Source organism: Brachyistius frenatus, unplaced genomic scaffold (genome assembly GCF_029030835.1).
Source record: "Brachyistius frenatus isolate BFR_SWC_R1_liver_20210118 unplaced genomic scaffold, ASM2903083v1 Contig_3, whole genome shotgun sequence".
NCBI lineage: Eukaryota > Metazoa > Chordata > Actinopteri > Embiotocidae > Brachyistius > Brachyistius frenatus.
This window is the reverse complement of record NW_027210602.1, coordinates 3351024-3372933: the sequence shown is the minus strand read 5'-3', so window position 1 is coordinate 3372933 and position 21910 is coordinate 3351024. Positions and strand designations below refer to the sequence as shown.

Below are 21910 nucleotides of genomic sequence, written 5' to 3'. Positions count from 1 at the left end.
GTTTGTAGGATTCTTGCAGGACCAGGATAACACTGACCACACGCTACAGGAGTCCCATCAACAGGAAGAGGAGAAGCTGTGTGACATTCTGACCCCCTGTGCGACCCCTGAACTCCCCAGGTATGCCCTTCAATGTCGCTGGGCCTCCCTTTCAGGGCTGGACCCCGACACCCTGACCTTTCCCGGGGGGGCGCCCATTCAGCTCCACACTGTGCCCCTTGGCCTCCTGCCGAGGATACTGCTCTTCTACGCCTGCACCAGATGTGGCAAGGTGTTCTGGGAAGGCTCTCACTTTGGCCGGGTCCTCTCCATGTTTCAGGAGGTCTTACACATAACAGATGAGGACACTGAATCAGCTGCTGCGCCACATGCAGTGGCACAGCACAAATGATTGATGTAGAGCTGCTGCCGTTCACCTGACCCTAAAAAAACATCCTGAAAATGTTCAGCATTTTTCACATTTATCATCCAACTGTCGTGAAATATAATTAAATTACCCAACACATATTTGACTTGGTAAAATCATAAAAGAGGACTGAAGACTGTGAATAGAAGCTGACATTTCAACTGAGGCCTTTCAGCATTTCAATCTACCGCTTGAAATAATAATTTATTCAGGTGAAAATTAGAACATTATAAAAGACTGGCCTTTTAGTCCACTACAATGTGCGAGTTAATATGAATATATTTTGTTTTCCTGGATCAACAGGCCGCTCTCAGAAGCTGGATCTCTGTTAGCCATTATGGTTAGCAAAGGTAGTGTGTTGATCGATGGGTGAAGGATTTACTTTCATGTCTTTTGTAATATTCCAAATCTTTTTTAAGATGTACATATTTTCAACAGTTTTAAATGTATTGTGTTTAGAAGTCATCGACAAGATTTTAATTTAAAATTGTCTGTTAAGACGCTACCTATCGATGAATGAGATAACGCAGTGGTGATCGAGCCTGTGGTCCACTGACGACAGCCCGTGTGTTTTCAGTAATTAAAACGTAACGAGGTGGGTGTCTGTGGCGATATTACAGGGAAAAATCACCAGTGGTGCAATTAGTGACACGATTTTCCCCACCCAGCAGTGGAATGTTCCATTAGAGAGGGTAGGCGGAGCTACAGCACCAGGCTCCTCCTTTATTTGCCGATGGACTGACATCCAAAAACCCAGCTCCAATTACTGCATATCGCCATAGGTGCCACCAAAGAGAACAAAACCGAAATCTTCCAAGATTGTACCTCTAAAACTCTGTTCAAGTTTAAGATTTATTTTAATATCAATGAACCACAGACGGGTCACCCTGTGATCATGTGTTGACTTGTTTTTGCTGTCGACCATATTGACTGTTGTGCTATAAATCCCACTTATGGTGATTTATGGTTTGGATTGTAATGTGTTGTAAAAACACACAGGAGATTTTATGTTATCAAACTATATAGCGCATGCCGTTAACAATATGCATCAATGTTAAGTTTGTTCCATCCGGCGATGATCCAGCTCATTTTAATTGTTCAGACTTGAAAGCTGTGATCAACCAATGACAGGACTGTGGTAGGATGCATTTTCATTCTCTTATTAAGTTTATATAAAGTTTCATTATTCTGCTAAATGTTTTAATAAAGAGATTTTTCATTTCATTTTTAATCTGTGAGAAGTAGTTGTGCCTTACGTCAATCACCAGATGTTTTTTTTTTTTTTTTTTTAGTTTTTTTTATGTGTTTCTAAAGTCACAAAGCAGATGGTGAAGGACTAAGGGTGGACAGATTGATGAGATCATCTAAGCTTCACTGATGTCTGTCAGGTGTAACACTAGCGTGGGGGTTTCCTGCCCCGGGGCCGAAGAGTCGTCAGGTCAGAGTAACCCAGCACATACCAACAGAACCCCCTCACATTTTCTCATACCTTCTTCTCTTCTGTTCACAGATCCCACACCGAATTTGTGTGATTGCAGAAAAAAAGGGTTCAAAGAGATTTTCTAACGTGGAACATTCTGCAATTAATGTTGTCTACTAAAGAGCATGGTCGGCATTTTGTTGAAGCTGCTTCAGGAGGTTGAGCTAAAAAATCTTTTTACAGTCTAACCACGGCCAGATGTGCACTTTATTTTATTGATCACTTAACTCGGATCAAAAAAGCCACAGTGATTTTTCAATGACAGGTCATACTGTGAATCACTGAAGTACATGTGTTCAGTGTTTGAATCACAACAGCTGCAGGAGGAAGTCTGAGATTTGTTTCACTAATCTTGATGCTCCAGAACATCCACACTATCATCATATCATGAGTAATCAAACTTAAGGCTACAGATGTAAAGCATTTAATGAGAGTTAGTAATTCTTGGATCACTAATTTAACAGTCTGTGAGTTTTCAGGGAGATTAGCTTTCTTATCTTTATTCTGACAAGTAGCTCTGGAAAGAGGCGTGACCCAAACAAGTGTCCCAGGTCAGTCCTCTCTTTATTCTCTTACTTTCCAATTGTTTTCGATATGTTCAAGTCATTCGGAAGAAGTAGACATGTTCAGCTCAAGCAGTGACCAACAGTGACGTCACCCATTGTTTCTTGAACTGCTATTATGAAGCCTCGAGTTTGGATTTTGGTTGTGGTCATTTTACTATTTTGGAACCATAAGTGACCTTACAGACAAGCCGGGGGTGAGCGAGTGGTGGATCTGACTCAATCTGAATGGGGAACCCAAGGACACTACGCCCGTCCACCTGACTGCACCACAAAATTGTCAATCAAACAGACGCCCTCCTCTAATGCCGTTATCTGTTAGGACATTACAAGTATTTTCACATCTGGAGAATAACGTTACAAAAGTGGATGTCTGCACACATGAATAGAAAGTTCACCGTTCATTGTTCATTGTTGTGAGCGTTGGGTGAGTTGCGGTAGTCCGGATCTGACCCTCTATGCCCCTGTGAGATGACAGATATTTTCTTAAGCTTTCACCAGCTGTAGATGGCATCAGTACCACTTTCTTGACTCGCTTTACAAAGGGTTCGATTTGATTTTTGTTTGCATTTGAATCGCTGAAAAATTGGAGATAGGCTAATTTAAAGAGCTAAAAACATTAAATGAAAATATTAATTCATTCTTTTATGCATGTGGGATATGGAGACAGTCTCCATCTCTACATGAAAGCATGTCAAATTGAGACTTTTAGGTGTGGGGAAGAGGTCGATGACAAACTGCATGCATGACTGATCTTGGCAGCAGAAGATGCCTTTGAGCTCATTGTGGAGGGAAGGCTGGCCTTATCCTTGTCTGTGGGACATGACATTGTAGAAAAATATCCGAGGGGTGGACAAGACGCCTAGTTGCTCCTCATAACATAGTATAAAATAATATGAGCTTTTTCTTCTGGAGCAAACAGCTCCTGAAATACAAAAAAAAAAAAAAAAACCTCTTGGCTTGTCGCCATGCGCTTTATTTAAAGCAGACTGTGAAATAACTACAGTAACATTGAGCTTCCCTCAAGTATTTTTAATGGTATGAATGAAGTCCACGCCCAAGCTCCCAAATAGCCCCTCTGAGTGTGTCTCGTCCCGTCCTTGTCCGGGTGGTCGACTCGCAGCCCCTGCCTCTGCCGAGCGCGCAGAGCTTTCTGCTGCAGCACCGTGTTATTTGATCCTTGCTCTTTCTTTGCTGGGAAGAAAAGCTCGCCTCTTTCCCACGCTCTGAGGACACGTGGTGTCCGGAATGAATTGGATTCAGAAGACCCTCCCTCCTGGTAATACGTCACCTCTCTCTCTCTCTCTCTCTCTCTCTCTGTGTCACACACATAGACACACGCATGCTTTCTGGTATGAATGCAAAAGACCAAAATTACCAAAGCGTCATGGTTAAAAAAAGAACATCGACATTTACATGACAGTTTTAATCTATTTTCCCTCTTGTATCCCATTGTGTGACTTTTCCTATCTTGACTCTTTACTAGCGTACATCTCGGGAAGGGACGGGGCAAGACGGGAGGCTCCTCCCGTCTTGTCTGGCCCCGGGTGCCCCGGCCTCGGCGCCAAAAACTCGGCCCATGTACCGATCGGCATCAGGCAGCCCGACGCTCCTTCTGCAGGGCAGCACTCGCGTCTCTTTTTCTGTATGGAAAAAAAACAACAACAAAAAAACCAACCCACGTCTTGTTTATCAACACACAGCCGCAGAGCAGAGATATGGCTGCAAAAACAACCAGAATAGACTTGCATTATCTTTGTGTAGTCGGTTTCCATGTCGGAGATTGAGGGAAGTTGGTCTCAGCGCAACCTCTGCGCCCATGCAGGCGACCGTTCAGGCCAACTGCACGAAGCCCGACTGTGCTGATGAAAGGATGATTGATTGATGAAAGTTTTGGAAATGCACCATTGCAACTTGTAACTGCGATTGGCGTGCGCTTTTACGCACGCGAGGAATTCGTCATCGCTGTTGTAAAGTGATATTTTGCCTGACGAAGTAGTGTGATAATAATTGGACATGAGAAATAGGGGAGAGAAAAAGTATTTTATCACTAGTTAAACGAATATACCATGGCTGCCTCCCAGGTGCATTTTACCAAGAAAGACTCCAGAGTGAAGTGTTGCGGAGGGTATTTGCGAAGAAACTCATCCAGTGGAGAAATTCTTGGCTCCTGGAGTCTGTGCAAATGTTTTCCAAGTGTCCAGACGCATTGCAGCTGAAGCTCTGATAGTGGACAGATGTTCCTGATTTTCCAGAAAATGTTCTGCACCATTCAGTAACCAAAAGCAAAAGAGGGAGAAGGAAAAACAAAAACAAAAAAACACAATGCTGTGCGCAAGTTTTCAGGACAGAAAAAGTAACAAAGAGCACACTAGTGCAGTAAAATTCACATGTGCAAATATAATATTTAAAATGTAATGATTCTAAACTCATTTCCTGCCAATGTGATGTGAAAATGTTGATACAAACTCTTGTACGTCCATACAGATCATTGCAGTGTCATATGAAAACCGTAGAAAGGAACACATGTCCCTTACTGCCGCCTGTGCACAAGGTCTCATTTAGGTTTTCGCCACATTTCTATTAATGACTCAGAGCTACTGTCTTTGTTTGGGAGCATTTGCAGCTGTGGCCCACTTGTTGCAGAGGAACAAACAAAAAACAGGCCGCACACAAACAGTCACCTGCACGTGCGGCTGAAAACAGATGAATCATCATCTCCCATGCCGGCTGTTTGGACTATTGTCCATCCTTTGCTGTCACTTGAGCAACAGAAATACTTGTTTTCTGATGGGCTGCCATAAAGCACCTTCTGCAGTTCAGCCAGCATGTCGACGTTGCTGTCTGCAGCGATAACATCACAATCCAATTACAGATGAATGTCAATATAATGAAATGTTAAGGTAAAGTCAATTTCTTTCATTACGACATAATGTTAATAAATCAACATCTGTCACATTCAATAACAAAGGAACATTATAGTAATTATGAAGGGAGGGTTTATTGTTGGACTGTTGCATACTTTATGCTTCACCTGTCAGTGGTTTTACTGTTGCTGTGGGCGCTCTGTGCTTAAACAGTAGGATGTTTACTCTCAGATGGTTAATTTATGACTTTAATAGACACCTGTCAGCCTGTGTAAAACGGAGCTCTTCGAGCTATGAAGCACTATGCCCAGAAAAAAAAAAAAAAAATGAAGCTGACTATGTCTGCGAACTGCTGTCATGTTTGCAGTTTTGTTTCGGATTATATTAAGTAGGCTTCGGCCCTCGTGCGTGGGACGTCTGTTGCACACACACACACACACACACACACACACACACACACACACACACACACACACTGACTGACGCGCCGACCCACGAGCGCACACTCCTGCATATGCAGGCAGACGCAGCCGCAGCCGTGCGCCAAATGTGCAGTTCAGAGTGTGGGAAAAGGAGGACAGTGTGAAAACCGCCAAACCATCAGAGCGCAGAGCGGCTTATAAAGTGTTACACAGATGAGATACGAGATGAAGCCTCGACCGCCAAACGGAGCAAACGGTTTGAGGGAGGCTACACATTCCTGCTGTGTTTTCCACACATTTCTCTCTCTCTCTCTCTCTTGTCTCTCAATCTGTCCATCTCTTGTCACTTCAGGTTTCATGTCTAACCGTGTTCCTGTCGGTCAGTCTCTATCACCACCTTTTCCTCTCAGTGTCTCTCACACACACACACACACACACACACGCAGGCGCCCAGTTCCCACGGTGGAGGGGGCAGCTGAGCGGCGTGTCAATCTGCGCAAAGCGTCACCTCTTTTCACTTGCGAAAAGGAAGTAGCGCAGTGGCTTTTGTTATTTGAAGTCCCACAGTCTAGTCATTTAAAAACAAATGGACTGTATCCGCCGTTTATGATTTAAACAGCCACCTATAGCCTCCTCCTCGGAGGTGTTTTCGTATGGAGAGGTATGACCGATAAAACTTGGGGGGGGGGGGGGGGGTTGTATTTAACTGACGTGACCATTTGCTCCAGAGGTAATTCTGTAGTATTCTGCTTAAAATGTAGAAGCATCCCATTATATTCTTTTAATATTTGTGCACAAACCGTAACAGAGCTGTTTACCGGGAGTCCACGGGCTGTCCACAATCTGTAGAGAAAGTTGGGCTACGTATAGCTCCGGCAGCAACAAATGGCTGAACACCACACACACCTCCTGGTGTCCGTGAGTCCAGATGTGATATAATTTAACTTGTACCGGTTTATTAAGATGTCTTATTTATCTGATATAGTATCGTCCGCGAGTCAATGTTAAGATTAAGTGAAATACGCCTTTCCTGTGATATTTCCCTGATATCAAAAAAAAAAAAATGTAAGTGGATAATGACACATTTTAATACCGGTTAAATACTTCGTAGATGTGTTCTCAGAAAAACGCTTTTTCAAAGAAAGATTTTATCTGATTTTTTTTATTTTTTTTTTTTTGTCCTGTGATGTTTATGCGTTGAAGGAGGGACACTTCTCGCGGATGGACAATCCTCCTGACGATGAGACTTGATTCACTTTTTGTTTCAAGTTCCTATTGATGGGTAATCCACGATCCTTTACAACCTACCCGCTTTCTCAGCAGTTTAGAGCTCCGGCAGCGCACCGTGCCTCTGCCTTCACCTGGTCGACTGCAGGAGATCAGATATAGAGATCACTATAATATTGCTGCGGGCGGCTTGTTTAATATTTCTGCAGCAACATTTGGCTCCCTCCTCGGAATACCACGCCCCCTCCCTACAGATTCAGGGGGCCCTGATCCCTCCTTCTAACCGAGCCGGCAGCCTATAACCTCCCCGGGTCTCCGCCCATTCCTTCACAGTTGATTCTTTGGGAAGGTATTGTCATGCAAATAAAGGACGCGTAAAATATTCCCCCAGAGCGCAGCGCAGGGCAGAGACTCACACGGACCGCAAGGAGGACACAGACCGGGCCACACGGTGGATTTCTATCGTTTGCGTCGCTACGGACCCGTCCATCTGTCACAGGTAAGTCTCAAATCTGCAGCGGATTACAATTCCAGACAGGTTTAGTGGGGGAAAAAAACAACAAAGTCAAGCAGTGTATCCGTGCGTAAACGCGTGCGCACAGAGGTCTCCTCTCTCCCTTTTGGATGTGGCGGAATGCAGGGTCTCTCTGGCAGTCCATTGGTGAGGAATCGGGATTCATGTGGACTTCTCTTGTCTTTTTTTTTTTTTTTTTTTTTTGTCTTTCCCAGACACCCTGGCCACATGAGCAGCGACACATAGCCAGGAAACAGGTTGGACCGTTCGAGGAGAACCGACGGGGATCCAACAACCAGGAGGCTGCCCTGTGGTGATTGTGGTCATACGCCAGTTTCCCCAAGTGAAGTCGGAGGTGTCTCTCTTCTCCATCCCCTTGTGTAGGCTACCTGCAGCTGCTACTACAGAAGGGGAACTATATCTAGAGACCCCTGGATCGCTTGAGAGCACCCTCTTATGTTTTAGGGGATTTAGGATCTCTCAAATATTAAAATTTTTGCACACTAAGTGTGTCATTTCTTCTCTTGTCCTTTTTGGGATATACACAGTGATCTTTTTCCGTTTTAGTACTTTAAAGTGCCTTAGCAACTGGTTATAATCCAGTGTAACTGTGGCATTGTTACCAGACCAGAGACGCTCAACAGGGAGAAGACGATTATTATCAGCTTTAGAGCCCAGGCAGGATTACTTCTTCCCCACCCTCCAGTGAGCTGCAACCATGAGCCAGGCGGATGTGTCGACTTGCTCCGCGCCGCAGAGGGTTTTCCAGGAGGCGGTGAAGAAGGGCAACACCAAGGAGCTGCACTCTTTGCTGCAAAACATGACAAACTGCGAGTTCAATGTCAACTCCTTCGGACCAGAAGGACAGACGGCCCTCCACCAGTCCGTCATTGACGGTAACCTGGAGCTGGTAAAACTACTGGTGAAGTTTGGGGCAGATATCCGGCTGGCCAACAGGGAAGGGTGGAGCGCTTTACACATCGCTGCCTTCGGGGGCCACCAAGACATTGTGCTATACCTCATCACCAAGGCCAAGTACTCATCTGGCGCCCGGTGATCTGTCTCTGCTGTCAGGTAAAAACGTAGAAAATAAAAAAAATTAAAAATAACAAATCAACAACAAATGAAATATAAAACTGTAACATGACATAAGGGAAAGCCAGGCTCTTCTAAAAGCAAAAAAAAAAAAAAAAAAAAACATTATCTAAATAGTTGTGCCAAATTATATTACAAAAAAATAAAATAAAATAGGCCTGCACAATAATCTTTCCTCACTGTAAACCAAACGGGGTCCTCTCTGCACTCCTGAGTGAAGCACCGCATGGATCATACACAGCGCTTCAACACGAATCTTTAACAAAAAGAAACCCATTTCGGTGAGGTTGTTGGTACTAAAGCTTTCCTCTTGAATGTGCATATTGGATCGTGTCGTCTACTATAAAAGAAACCAGCTTCTGTGCATCACATGTGTGTGTTTGGACTCCAGAGTGCAGATGGCCCAGTTTTTTTTTTCTATCCCTCCCATTCTCAGTACAGTTGAATAGTTTCTTTGTGGGAGCGCAGATTTGACCTGTTGCTCCTCATTGTTCTGTTAAACCCTTTTTTTTTTTAAGTTATTTTATATGAAACACGGCACTTGATGCTAAATGGCTGCATGCTGGAATATCTGAAAGGGAAGACACATGGACAAGAGAAGAAGGGTTGCCCTCTGTTGGCTACCAGAGGTCTATTTTCTTTAATAAATCCATTGATTCATTTTTAATTTTTTTTTTAATTTTTTTTTTTTTTTTATCTCAAAGAGCGGCATTATGGCTATCCAACACGTTTTTCAGATGTGTAATCATTATGAAACAACAATTGACTTCATCATTGTTGTGAAGTACTGTACACAATAGCTTTACTTCGTTTCTGATTTTAAAGGAAATTTAAAAAAAAAAAAAAAGAGAGAGAGAGAGAGAGACAGTAGCTGAATGCGCTCTGCAACAGATCTTGCCATGCTGGCGTCCAACTTTTCAGGCCAGTGCGACCACTTTGCCAATGGTCATTGTGTTACTAAAAGAAAACCGCTGCTTTCGCTTTGTATAAAAAAAAAAAAAAAAAAAAAAAAAAAAAAAAAAAAAATCGCATTTGGAATTCACTTTATAATCTCCTTTCAGTATTTTATTAACATCCTAGTCATCACTGTGAAAGCAGGCTGGGTTTTTTTTGTTTTGTTTTTTGTTTTATTTATGAAGGTACATTGAGAAGATGCATTTTTGAATATGTTGTGATTCTTCTTTTAAGAAAAAAAAAAAATCTGTGTAGTGTAAGAATATCATGGGTGGCTCCAGCTGCTTCAGACTCTTAGCGTAAACTGTCCTGTGTGGAGGTAGACCTGCCACCCCCCAACCTCCCACCCACCACAATCCTAGACTCCCCCCATTGTTATGGTCTGTTGACCCTGAGAGGACTCTCTCTTCCTCCTCCTCATCCTCCCAATTAAAAAAATGACTTTGTTTGGTTGCCTTTTTCCCAGCTACCTCGACTGTAAAGTATTCTCAAGTTGTTCTGCTTTCTCGCCACTCTGCCACGTTGTTTGGAGTCTGAAGAGATCTGCAGTTTTGTCTGGGATCACCCACATGCCAGTATGTGTCTGCTCTGTAGCCTCAGACAGATGGACTCCAGCACAGAAGATGCAATGACACCCAATTCCTGCATCCTCGGTTGGGACAGTTTATTTTACACTACAACCAAACCAGTGCTAACAAGCAAAGCGTCTTTCTGTAAGGGAGTCTGTGTCTCACTCTTTTTGTCACACACACACACACACACACACACACACACACACACACACACACACACACACACACACACACACACACACACACACACTGCCATTGTTGCATGTTTCTCCTGTAAAGCTCCACCTTTGCTCTCCCTCTCTGTCCTCATCAGCCTGTATGGTCGTTTTTGTTTTCATTTTTTCAGTCATACAAAAAAAAAAAAAAAAAAAAAAAAAGGAATTGTATCGCATGACTTATAAATGCAGGGAGTTTTATTGCACAAAAATACGGAGCCTTGTGCGCCCCCAGTGTTCGTACGGGGTAACTGCAGGAGCCAAGGCTTTGGAATAGTTACTACTACTGAGCAGGACCCTAATACTGTTGGATGATGAAGACTTAAAAACTACAACAACAACAACACATGACTACCGCAGGATGTCACACAAAAAGGAAAATTTGGTTTTCACAAACTTGCCTGCTGCATTTTGAAAAGTCATGGCACCCTAACATTTGTAACAATGCTGCTTGTATGTTTCTTTTCTTGTTAATGTTGATGTGTTGTTGTTTTTTTTTGTTTTGTTTTTTAAAGCATACTGCTCAAATGGCCAACAGTTGTGTGGAAACTTCACAGCAGCACTAGTTCACCTCATGAGAAGCTGTTTTGAAGATGTCTGTGTGTTTGTGTGTTTTTGTTTTTATTGATGTGTGTGTGTGTGTGTGTGTGTGTGTGTGTGTGTGTGTGTGTGTGTGTGTGTATTGTTTGCTTCTCATGAGGCCTGTGTGCTAAACAGTCATCCAGACAGAACTTCCCATTTACAACCTGGAACAACCACATTTAACCGAAACAAATAGTTCCACTACATCAAGGTATAGATTGGTATCAGGCAACAAATGACATATGCATCGCTTGTCTTAAACTTGATTTTTTTTTTTTTTTTTTTTTTTTTACTTTAATTTTGTTTGTTTGTTTGTTTGAATATTGCACTGATGACTGTTCGTTGAAAAGTTGACTTTTATGTGTCAACATTTTAATTTTTTCTGAATAGAAAAAAACAAACACAACAAAATACTATTGTATAAATATATGCTCCAGGTGATAATGTCCTAATGTGTGTATTACTTTGTGGAAAAAAACATGATGTTTTTTTTTTTACAAAGATGTGTGTATCTCTGTGATTGGGTGTATGTATATATACATATGGATATATATATCAATGCTGATGATGATATCTTGGGGCACTTTCTTTTCTGAAGTGCTGTCTTTCTGTTGTTGTTTTTTTTTTAAAGGGGAATAATACATTTGATGGTAAGATCATTGTAACAAAAATTGCACGGTTGTGTGGTTATTTGGCTTACCAGGGTCATAACATTTATGACGTAAGGAGCCAGCTGCCGGATTGGTGTACATGAGTGAGAGGATTTTTTTCTTAAAAAAAAAAGAAAGAAAAAAAAAAGAAAAAGTGCTGACTTCTTTGGGCCAACTTGCGTTTCTGGTCTTGCTTCATTTCAAGCAAGAGGAAACAGTTGATCTTTCATGAGTGATGCAGATGTTCCATCATGTCTGATGTTTTTTTTAGTTTTTTTTTTTAATTGTATTCTTTTTATTTTTTGAACATTTGTAACACTGTGATGATGACGTGATGTCATTCGGAGATGAGTGCTGTATTATTTTTGTACGTTTGTGTACAAGCCAGTAAAGAAATCATTAAACTAAAAATTCTCTGTGTATGCATACATTTCTTCACCTCCCCAGCAAAAAGCTAAGTTTTTCTCTGGTTCAACACCCTCCTCCACCTCCTCCTCCTCCTCCCCCCCCCCCTCCTCCCTGCATTTTTCATAGAAAAGGTTGGTTTGGGAAACACACCCCCACCCTGCTCTCTCTCTTTTTCCCTCCCTGTCTTCCAGGCCGGGCCCAACCCAGATCCCCATTCTCTCCCTTTGTCATTCATCTGGCCTCATCCTTTCACTGCTGGGATAAAGGAGCCCAGTGCATTGTGGGTAGGCTCAGTTTAAAGAAGGGTCCCCTCCCCTGTGTGTGTTGTGGGAGAGATGGTTTTATGTTACCCCCACACACTCAAAAACTTTCCAACACACTCTCCTCTTGTGCTCTCTTTCTAATGATTGAGACCCAAGCTTTGCACTGCAATTCAGCTCTCTGCTAACAACCTGCTTTTACCTCTCTGCACTTTGCTTCTGCTTACAGCTGGAGTATGTCTTGTCACTCATTATTTACACTCTCAAATTATCTTGTGTCATTTTCCTAACCCTTTCTCCAAAGCGCCATTGCACATCTTCCAAGAAAAACCTGCTTGCTAATTCAGAAACATCTGTTTGTTTGTTTTTTAGAAGGGAACAAAGCATTTTTTTTTTTTTTTTTTTTTAAATGTCGGTTTTTGTGATATTTGTTGCAACATATGTACTTTGAAGCCTCCTAGCCAATTATAATGATGCATGAAACTGGCCCTGGAAATGGTTGGTTAAACTGTTCACCACTCTCGCTTCATTTGGACCTGTCATTTAAAAAAAAAAAAAGAAGGGGAAGAAATGCTGCAGCACACTTGATTCATTTGCAGCCACAAAAGTTTTAAGGAATTCTATGTCAATGTGTGCATCCTGTACTGAAAGTGTGATTTTTTTATTTTTATTTTTTTAAAGTTCAGCCTGTAAATTATTATTTTCAATTATACTCCGTGTTGTGTTGGAGAGTTAAGTTTAAGTTTCTTGTCTTTTGCTCCACTTTGCTGTACTCACTGCACTGGTTGACAAAACACAAGATTTGTGAGCATTTTGCTCATGCCCAGCTTCTTCGTAGAAATGCTGAGTTGCCACTGATATTGCGTGGCTGCATTGAGGGTTGTGGGAAAAGAAACACAATGCATTTTTCTGCATGTCAGACCTGTTCGTGTTGCAACATTTTTCTGGGTGTCGACCAGCTTTAAACTGTGACTGTTTGAGTAAAGAGGATTGCAAATGTGATGAAAATAACGGTTGTGGTTTGAGAATTTTCATTTCACTGTGATCTTGAATTTAAGTTAAAAAAAAAAAAAAAAAAAAAAAAAAGCAGTGATGTCATACTTCTGGTTTTCACTGACAAGTACAAGTTTGTAAAAACAGATGTTAAACTTGCTCTCTGAACTGCAGCTGAACCACACAAGACCTGGGCTCAAGCTCTCATCATCGCCAATCACAGGAAACTTCACCGATCTGATGCATTTCTTTGTTAAACTCCTGGAAAGTTAGCTCCTCTAAACACCATCCCCTTCTGTGTTTTGATACATGGCAGGCAGAACGGGTTATCTGGCCTGCTGCTCACATGTACTTCCCTACCTCCTTCCCTCCCTCCTTCCCTCCCTCCCTCCCTCTCTCCCTCCCAGTCTCTCACTTCTGCAGGATGTTTTTGTTGAGCTGGGTTCCCATTGTTCACACACTGAGTTGGCTGGCCTCCCAGGGTTGCTGCTGGCTGCTAGGCCCCCTAATAGGTTCTTCATGTGCCTTGGCTTTCCTTGCTCATCTTGGTCTGGCCTTTTGCATGGAGAAAGCAGGCCAGACAACACAAGGCACTTTTTTTGGGGGGGGGGGGAGGACTTTGCAGAGAAGACAGTGACAGAAAAGGAGATGAATATTTGTTTGGGGAATTGCATCAAGTCCAAAAGAAACATAGAAGAACAGCAGCAAAGTCATTGTGTTAAAGTGAAGAGGCCAAACTGGCAAATATAAGCAGTTACAGCTCTGCATGTATGTGCATGCTTGTATTGTTTTGTTTTTGTATTTCACAGAGAGTTAAATATTGTTGGTGGGGTGATGTTACAGCAGCTGCAATCAAGTGCATCTGTGTGATTATCTTCCATCTCTATTCAAAAGGCCATTGTTCAGAGGCTCATAAAATATTCATATCCGTGCTTCCACCCCTCATTTGAAGGCTTACACTTGATCTGTAACACACAAGATTAACTGAACATCTTGTGATTCCTGTAAAATGCAATTTAACTGGTTTTGCAACAATGAATTCCTCATTTTATAACGGCTCCTGTTCCACATGTGTACAATGACTTTGACTGTGAGATCTTGTGTGTGACCTCCCCACACTGCATTTGTATTGACCTGGCTGCCTGGGTCGGATTGTGTAATAATGCACCACAAACGGCCTGTTTGAATGAGGTCTGTTGTACATTCAGGATGAGAACTCATTTGAGGAAGTGATGACAGCCGCACAAAGAGGAACATACTGCAACGTTTAACAGTCTTTACCAGTTCGTTGAATTTGATAACAGGTTGCAATTTTATTTTATTTCTTGTTGTCTTCCTTGTGACATCCCTGATACGGATGACCTCAGGTTGTCAAGTTGACAGTTCTCCCTTTTTCTCATGAGACCGCTTTAAGTAATTAGGGAAAATAACAGGACACTTTATTTATCTTTATAGCACACGATCCTACTTCGATACACAGTAGAAGAGTCAACTCCTGCTAGTTACCTTACATTACATCTCATTTACATCCATTTAGCGTTCTGTATTTTCCTTATGGACTTTATAGAAATGGTCAATATGAGCAAGTGTAGCGGCTTGAAGTCGATTCAGATAGTTAACATCTCCCAGGATGTTTCTTAGCTGCTCCTGGGATTAAAGCATTAAAGTTCCTTCACATAACTATGTAGATGTAAACAATCTACATCTGATTGACGTCTCACTCTCCTCTTAGTTTCTTTTGAGGACAGAGAAACTTTTTTTTTTCTTCTTCTTCTTATTATTGCTCTTCTTCATTCCCATCGGAGCTCCACCTGACTTCTGCCTGACTTAAGATGTCTGATTCAGTAGGCTATTTGGGTATGTGTGGGCGTGGCGGGGCCGTAAATATGTTAACAATAATTATTGGACAATGGCACAGGAGATTAGCAGCCCGGGCACATACGTAGTGCTCACAGCTGATCTTCACATTTTCCACAATACCTTGAATACAATCTTAAAACTACTCTTCGGCAAACAAATTTAAACGTGCTTTCGTTGATCTTTCGGCCACTTGTGATGGACAGTGAAGACAACGCTGTCGAAGCATCACCCTCTTAAGTTTGTATGGTGAACTTGTTGTGCAAAATCTTCTTTATCTTCACGTCCAGCAGACACCGTTGTGTTCACGTGACGAGTACAAGATTCACCCTCTTTTTTTTTTTTTTTTTTTTGCTCTGTTTTTGGCCTCTACTAAAATCCTGCCTATTGCTCCATGATAGTCACCGGCTAGTTTCTAACTATGTCTGCTGTTTGGTGCTGGAAAAGTCGCGTAAAGAGCAACATCCCCATGATTTGATTTCAGTTTTCGTGTCTGTGAGGTCAATCAGAACAGTTATTAATATCCAGCATGTCCTTCTTATTGGCACCGAAGACTGTTTATTGTCTGTTTGCATCTGTTTTAGTCATTATTCTGGCTACAACTGCGCTTCCTTGCGTCTATAATCACACTCCACAGTCCCGTTTCCAAACCTATCAGCACTTTTTTTTTGTGTATTCACCCTTTGTAAAAAAACAACAACAAAACAACAACAAAAAAAAAACATTTTATTGACAGTCTTGCACCATGTTGTTGTTTTTTTTTTAAATGTTTGCTTATGTCACAGAATGTTGCACAAAATCCTTTGAACTAAACTACCAGCAGAAAAATCAGCGCAAAAACAAAAATAAATCAGTGATGGTGGTGGATGACAGTGAGCTTTAAATCCTGCTGATACTGCACTTTCTTTCTGAAACCCAGAACATGTCTGTCGCTAAACAGGACCAGCGAAAGTCCCCTCCCCAAAGTCTGCCTGGGAGTAAGAAGGGGAGTAAAAGAAATAAAGAAATAAAGATAGAGAGAGAGAGAGAGACAGGTGGTCGGGCTGGTCTTTTCCTTGCCCTCAGCTCCTTTTTGAACTTTTTCTTTCATTCTTCCAGTTCATTCTGTGCTTCTCTCCATAGCTCCAGTGACAAGGCGCTCCATTCACTGCCTCATTCTTCCACCCCTCCCACCTCCCACCTCCCTCCATCTCCCTCACGCACCCCGACCCCATCCCCTCCCTCTTGGCTCCTTTGTCTAGCTTGCGGGGGCCTGCTTTAGCTGCTATTCACCAGCCAGACGGACCGCCATTGACTGGACCCCCCTCTCCTCTCCCCTCGCCCCTCCCCCCTATTCACCCCTCTAACATCCCTCCCTCTGCAAAACACCCTCGCACACATATGCACACAGCAACCTGGCCATTCTCCACCCTACGCCCTGTATCAGGCAGCTGCTATGCTAATAGGGAGGAAGGGATGGATGGAGGAGGTGGGGGGGGGGAGGAGAGGAGAGGAGAGACAGAGCAGCCAGCCTATAGTAAAAGGATGAGGGAGGGAGAGCAGGGAGAGTGACCTCGCTCCTCCATCTCCATAGCCATGCCAGAGCAGCAGCAGACCTCCTGTTACACAAAGGGAGTCCCCCATTCCTCCGCCTCCCCCTTCTCCCCCCCCCTCCACTCCTCTGTTTCCCTCTTTCTCATTCAAATCCATTTTATACCCCAGTGGTAAAGGGAGCTGTAAGTGCAGTATGTAAAGTAACCTTACTCCTGCCCTGCGGGCGTAACCATTCAGGGCTCAATACACACACAACAGCCTGTGTGTGTGTGTGTGTGTGTGTGTGTGTGTGTGTGTGTGTGTGTGTGTGTGTGTGTGTGTGTGTGTGTGTGTGTGTGTGTGTGTGTGTGTGTGTGTGTGTGTAGGTATGGGCTGTAGTCCTAAACAAAGCAGGGGAATGAACACACACACACACACACACACACACACACACACACACACACACACACACACACACACACACACACACACACACACACACACACACACACACACAACTGACACCTGTCCTTGAGTCAAGTTGCATCTCCCTTCAATAGTGCATGACACATGCGCGCACACACGCGCACACACACACACACACACACACACACACACACACACACACACACACACACACACACACACACACACACACACACACACACACACACACACACACACAAACACAAACAGTTTATGATCAATTTGGAGGCTGTTGTTTGTATTGTCCAGCTGTGGCTGTCACTAATGATTATTTGCAGCATTGATATATGCTGATTATTATTTCTGCCAATAATTTACTTGTGCAATCGATTATTGGTTTCGTGCATGAAAAGTTAATGAAAATTATGAAAAGTTTGACAGTAAAAAAAAAATTGTTGAATTAATTTCCTGTCCTGTAGTCACAGATTTATTTTGTGTTTGACGGATTGCAGCTTTATACTGAAAGGTGTTTCTAATATTTTGACCAACACATACATCAGAGGGATGGACAATATTAGAATTTAATGGACTAATTTATACATATTTTAAGATTTATAGCCTAAACTATTAATACTCTTTTTTTTTTTAAAGAGTATATGCAGTGCAATAGGCATGTGAAATTACAAAAAAACACAACAATATAGTGAAACGACAATAACTGCACCACTGAGCTAAAACTTTAAGCTTTCATTTATCATTTAAAGTGTCATTAGGAATGGATGTTGCATAAGTATTTTAATGCTCACGTTATAATTAAAAGTAACGAACGTAAAAAACGAATTAGTTCATTTATTCAACTTTAATCCCGTATTTACTATTGGGGTGATTTTTTAAAACACATCTGCATTAAAACAAATCTTGCTGTGACTTGGTCGGAGCATTTGTTAGTGATTGTAGTGCTATGCGGTGAGCCCACGGCTGTGTTGGCATGTTTGTGTCAGCAGCTTTTTCTCTGCTAGCATGTGTATACATCTCTTTTGCTGTGTTTTAGGGTGTGTGTGTGTGTGTGTGTGTGTGTGTGTGTGTGTGTGTGTGTGTGTGTGTGTGTGTGTGTGTGTGTGTGTGTGTGTGTGTGTGTGTGTGTGTGTGTGTGTGTGTGTGTTGGCAGGAATGCATTTCTCTCTCCCTCCTGTTCTGTTATTTGCCCCTGTGCGGTGTGACCCTGTGCCCCATCAGGGAGGCACGTCCCATTTGACATCTGCCTGTTTGCACGGGGAGGGGAGGTGGAGCGGGCAGGGTGTGTGTGTGTGTGTGTGTGTGGGGGGGGGGGGTGTACAAGGGGTGGGGTGCCCATATGGAGCTTCAACCCACCACCCCCCCTACCTAACCTTACCCTGTCTGACACTCGCACACAGGCACGCATGCACGCCTCCTTTGTTGCACCATGTATATATACAGTTGAGTGAGATAGTTTGAGCACCCCCCCCCCCCGGGGCATAATTACAACACTGTTCAAAAGAAGAAATGTAGAGATGCAACACAAATTTTCTCTTCACATGTCACTTCTTTTATAAAACTAACAAGTAAAAAAAAGTTTGAATTTATTCTGTGTACATCTTTTTTTTTCCAAAGTGATTCTGGCTTATCCAGATGTTACTGTTGCATACTTCAGACGTTGACTTTTGTGATGAGGTCACAGGTAGGGTGTCCATCAATGCTGCACAGTGGAACGGTGCACCACCACACTATCCTAAACCTGTGCCATCATCAGCTCACGAATGTTGACCTGCCTTACATGTCCGAATAACGAGTATAGGAATAATAATTATAATAATAATAATCAGCTTTATTTGCATGGCACCTTTCATACAAGAAATGCAGCTCAAAGTGCTTCGCAGCAAAAGAATCACAGTGTTTCACATAAAAACAGATATAAAGGGACAATTCAAAATATAGAAAATAAATTAAATAAAACAGATAAAGAGCATTAAAAGGAATACAAGTGGAAAATATCAAATTGAGCAATATGCATTTCAAGGCGCGGTAGTTCAAGTGCATGGCAGGCGTAAGAGAGCATCAAGAGGTAGCTAATTAAAGGCTGATGTAAAGAGATATGTTTTGAATAGAACAAGATGGATGGATGGATGGATGGATAGGTAGGTAGGTAGGTAGGTAGGTAGGTAGGTAGGTAGGTGGGTAGGTGGGTGGGTAGGTAGGTAGGTAGGTAGGTAGGTAGGTAGGTAGGTAGGTAGGTAGGTAGGTAGGTAGGTAGGTAGATAGATAGATAGATAGATAGATAGATAGATAGATAGATAGATAGATAGATAGATAGATAGATAGATAGATAGATAGATAGATAGATAGATAGATAGATAGATAGATAGATAGATAGATAGATAGATAGATAGATAGATAGATAGATAGACCGACAGACCGACAGACCCATATCTAAATCCTACCTTACTTATGTGTTGCATGGTGGCGTACCAGTGTGTACCAATTACCCTGTATGGATTATTGTTCGACACAATGATTCAGTGTGCTGGATGCACAATGAGCATGCTGGCCATAGGGCTGGATCTAGGCTAACGAGCTCGGTGGAGTTTAAATGGCCCAGTGTAACACTGACAAAAACTGATGGTGATACTGCACTCTGCGACAGCACTTTCCCTGTGAAGGCTTGCCCCCTTTATCTGACAGCCGGTGTACGATTATACCTCTTGTTAAAGGGCTTACAGTGAATTAGGTTGTTAACACATATTGTGGCACAGCTGTGGGAGCAATTTATTCTATTACGTCAAAGAAAGTGAGGCTTAAATGGCTTTGGAAATTAATCTCTATATGCATTGGCTGAATTGTCTCTTTCTGGGGCTACTGGGTGCACATCCCATCCTACTTTTAAGCCATGCAGATGGACAGTCAATTCAGAGGAGAAAAAAGTAGAGTGTGAGTATCTGCTCACTGGATTACAGCGTCTAAACTTCACTGGACTGAAACAGGCAACATTTTGACCCGACCACATTTTCAGGAAAATGGTTAGCATGACAAAAGGTGAGCTGCTAATCTCATGGTCCGTTTAAATGGAAATAAGCACTCATACAGGACAAAAAGAAACACATACATCAAAAAGGAAACTATTTACATAGATTTAATGATATCTTTTCTTAATATGGTGACAGCATAATATGGCAACATTGCAGTTAATTCCACACATTTGAAACTACAAAAACAATGGGTTGGGCAATTGAGAATCCACCTAAAACATGTAGAAAAGTTCACTAAATTGCAGATATGGGATGACTATAACTTGGATAATATATATATAACTGGATTGACAACAATTCAACAATTCAACAAATAAAAACCTGCCAGAAGGACTTTGTGGTTTTTGATATACTGTTTTTACAATTTGCTCCAAGGCAACATTTATTCTGAAACCCAACGGAAACAGCGAAAGCATTACGAGGTAGGGATCTACGACAACAGTGAGATGTTTCACACATGTGCGACTGGTCTTTCAACACCACATGGAAGTGGTCCAACTTGTGCCGATCCGAGCTGTACATACAGTACTCTGGCTGCTGTCCAGCCAAAGAGTGTGTACAGACAATGTGCCACGATAGAGAGAAAAACAACAATAAGCCTGGTGTCTATAGTACCGAAAAGTTCATGTTATTTTCATCCAAATTATGTCAGTTTTATGTTGGAAATGACTGACACAGTTTAATGGGATGACTGGAGTGATGTTGTGTTCTTTAAAAAAAACTATCAAACTGAAAAGCATGAACCTTTTAGAGCAACAAATATGAGTTTTATTCTTTTTCCAGTGTCTTTCTTCCTGTCTTTACCTACCGCCAGAGTAAATGTGCACCTCCACAATGTTTGTGACGAGGGACAGGCTCCATCTCTTCTTGCTGCTATCTACAGTGACGATACTAAATTTGTATTACAAACCGACCAACAGTTTGCATTTTTTTAGTGAGATATGTGTACAGGTGTGCTAATTAACATCCCATTCATCCATTAAATTAAAGCAACTGCACACAGCAGTGTAATTTCATAAAATGTCCGTTATGGAATTCACTGTGTTTTTTTTTTTTATGCAGGGGAACTCAGCTGTTGATTAAATAATCAAGGGTGTCATTTGAGCAGTTTGACTCTTGACAGAGTAATGTGTGTCAGGAGTCAGTCTGGTTAAGTTATTCATATATATGCATGCATACATGTAATATGCATTTTTATGTATGCATATATGTGTGTGTGCCCATGTGTGAATACGTGTGTATCAGGGAGTAATTATGGAGAATAAAGGCCTGCTTGTACAGAGTGAAACTCTGGGTTTTGAAGTGAGATGGGAGATGATTTTCTGTTTGGCTGAGCAGGCTCAATGGTCCTATTCAACTAGCCCCCTTACTGCCCATTGTCCTCCCACCACCAGCCACACACACACACACACACACACACACACACACACACACACACACACACACACACACACACACACACACACACACACACACACACACACACACACACACACACACACACACACACATGGCTGTGGTGGAATTGGAGTGGAGGCCTGGGGGAGAAAGTGATGTTGGGGGATGAGGGAGTTCCAGCTGAATCTGAGAGCAGTCGGAGGGGTGGAGTGAGGAAGGACTGAGTGAGGACTTTGGTGGAAGGAAACATTGTTGGATGGAGAACCAAGATGGAAATAAAACTTCGATGATTCGATATCTCTTAAATGTCATCTTTAAATCTTTCTTACTTCAATTTTTCTGCAGAAACCTGATGTCTGACTAACAATGTCATTGCAAATATTCACATTTACAAACTGTTCGACATACTCTCGGGTTCAATCTTTGTGGGCATAAAAAGTAGCCCTTATCAATTGTCCTGGAGCA

The 21910-nt window shown here is 42.3% G+C and overlaps 3 protein-coding genes across 5 annotated transcripts in view; 2 read left to right on the top strand and 1 right to left on the bottom strand.

Annotated features, from left to right (window-relative positions):
• exd3 (exonuclease 3'-5' domain containing 3) overlaps positions 1-1637 on the top strand; it is a 41478-nt gene extending 39841 nt beyond the window's left edge. For both annotated transcript variants that reach the window (XM_069703535.1, XM_069703527.1), the window contains exon 20: positions 9-1637. In XM_069703535.1, coding sequence (XP_069559636.1) covers positions 9-391 — 383 coding nt within the window. In that variant the 3' untranslated portion in view covers positions 392-1637. The remainder of the gene's footprint in view (positions 1-8) is intronic.
• The window catches only part of LOC138623814 (ER degradation-enhancing alpha-mannosidase-like protein 3), a 131553-nt gene that overhangs the window by 90031 nt on the left and 19612 nt on the right, over positions 1-21910 (bottom strand). The window lies entirely within an intron of this gene.
• Positions 5997-9250, top strand: nrarpa (NOTCH regulated ankyrin repeat protein a). 2 transcript variants are annotated; one of them, XR_011311103.1, is made up of 3 exons: positions 5997-6399; positions 7357-7464; positions 7695-8068. XR_011311103.1 is itself a non-coding variant. In XM_069703472.1 (2 exons), exon 2 carries the CDS (start codon positions 8198-8200, stop codon positions 8534-8536), a length of 339 nt encoding a protein of 112 aa, XP_069559573.1. In that variant the 5' UTR covers positions 6945-7464; positions 7695-8197; the 3' UTR covers positions 8537-9250. The 2 variants fall into 2 exon arrangements, 1 of the variants encoding a protein (XP_069559573.1); XM_069703472.1 differs by lacking the exon at positions 5997-6399 and having other exon boundaries at positions 6945-7464; positions 7695-9250.

Bases quoted from the DNA above. Each gene is read 5' to 3' on its own strand.
- nrarpa (XM_069703472.1), top strand. From the start codon at position 8,198: ATGAGCCAGGCGGATGTGTCGACTTGCTCCGCGCCGCAGAGGGTTTTC.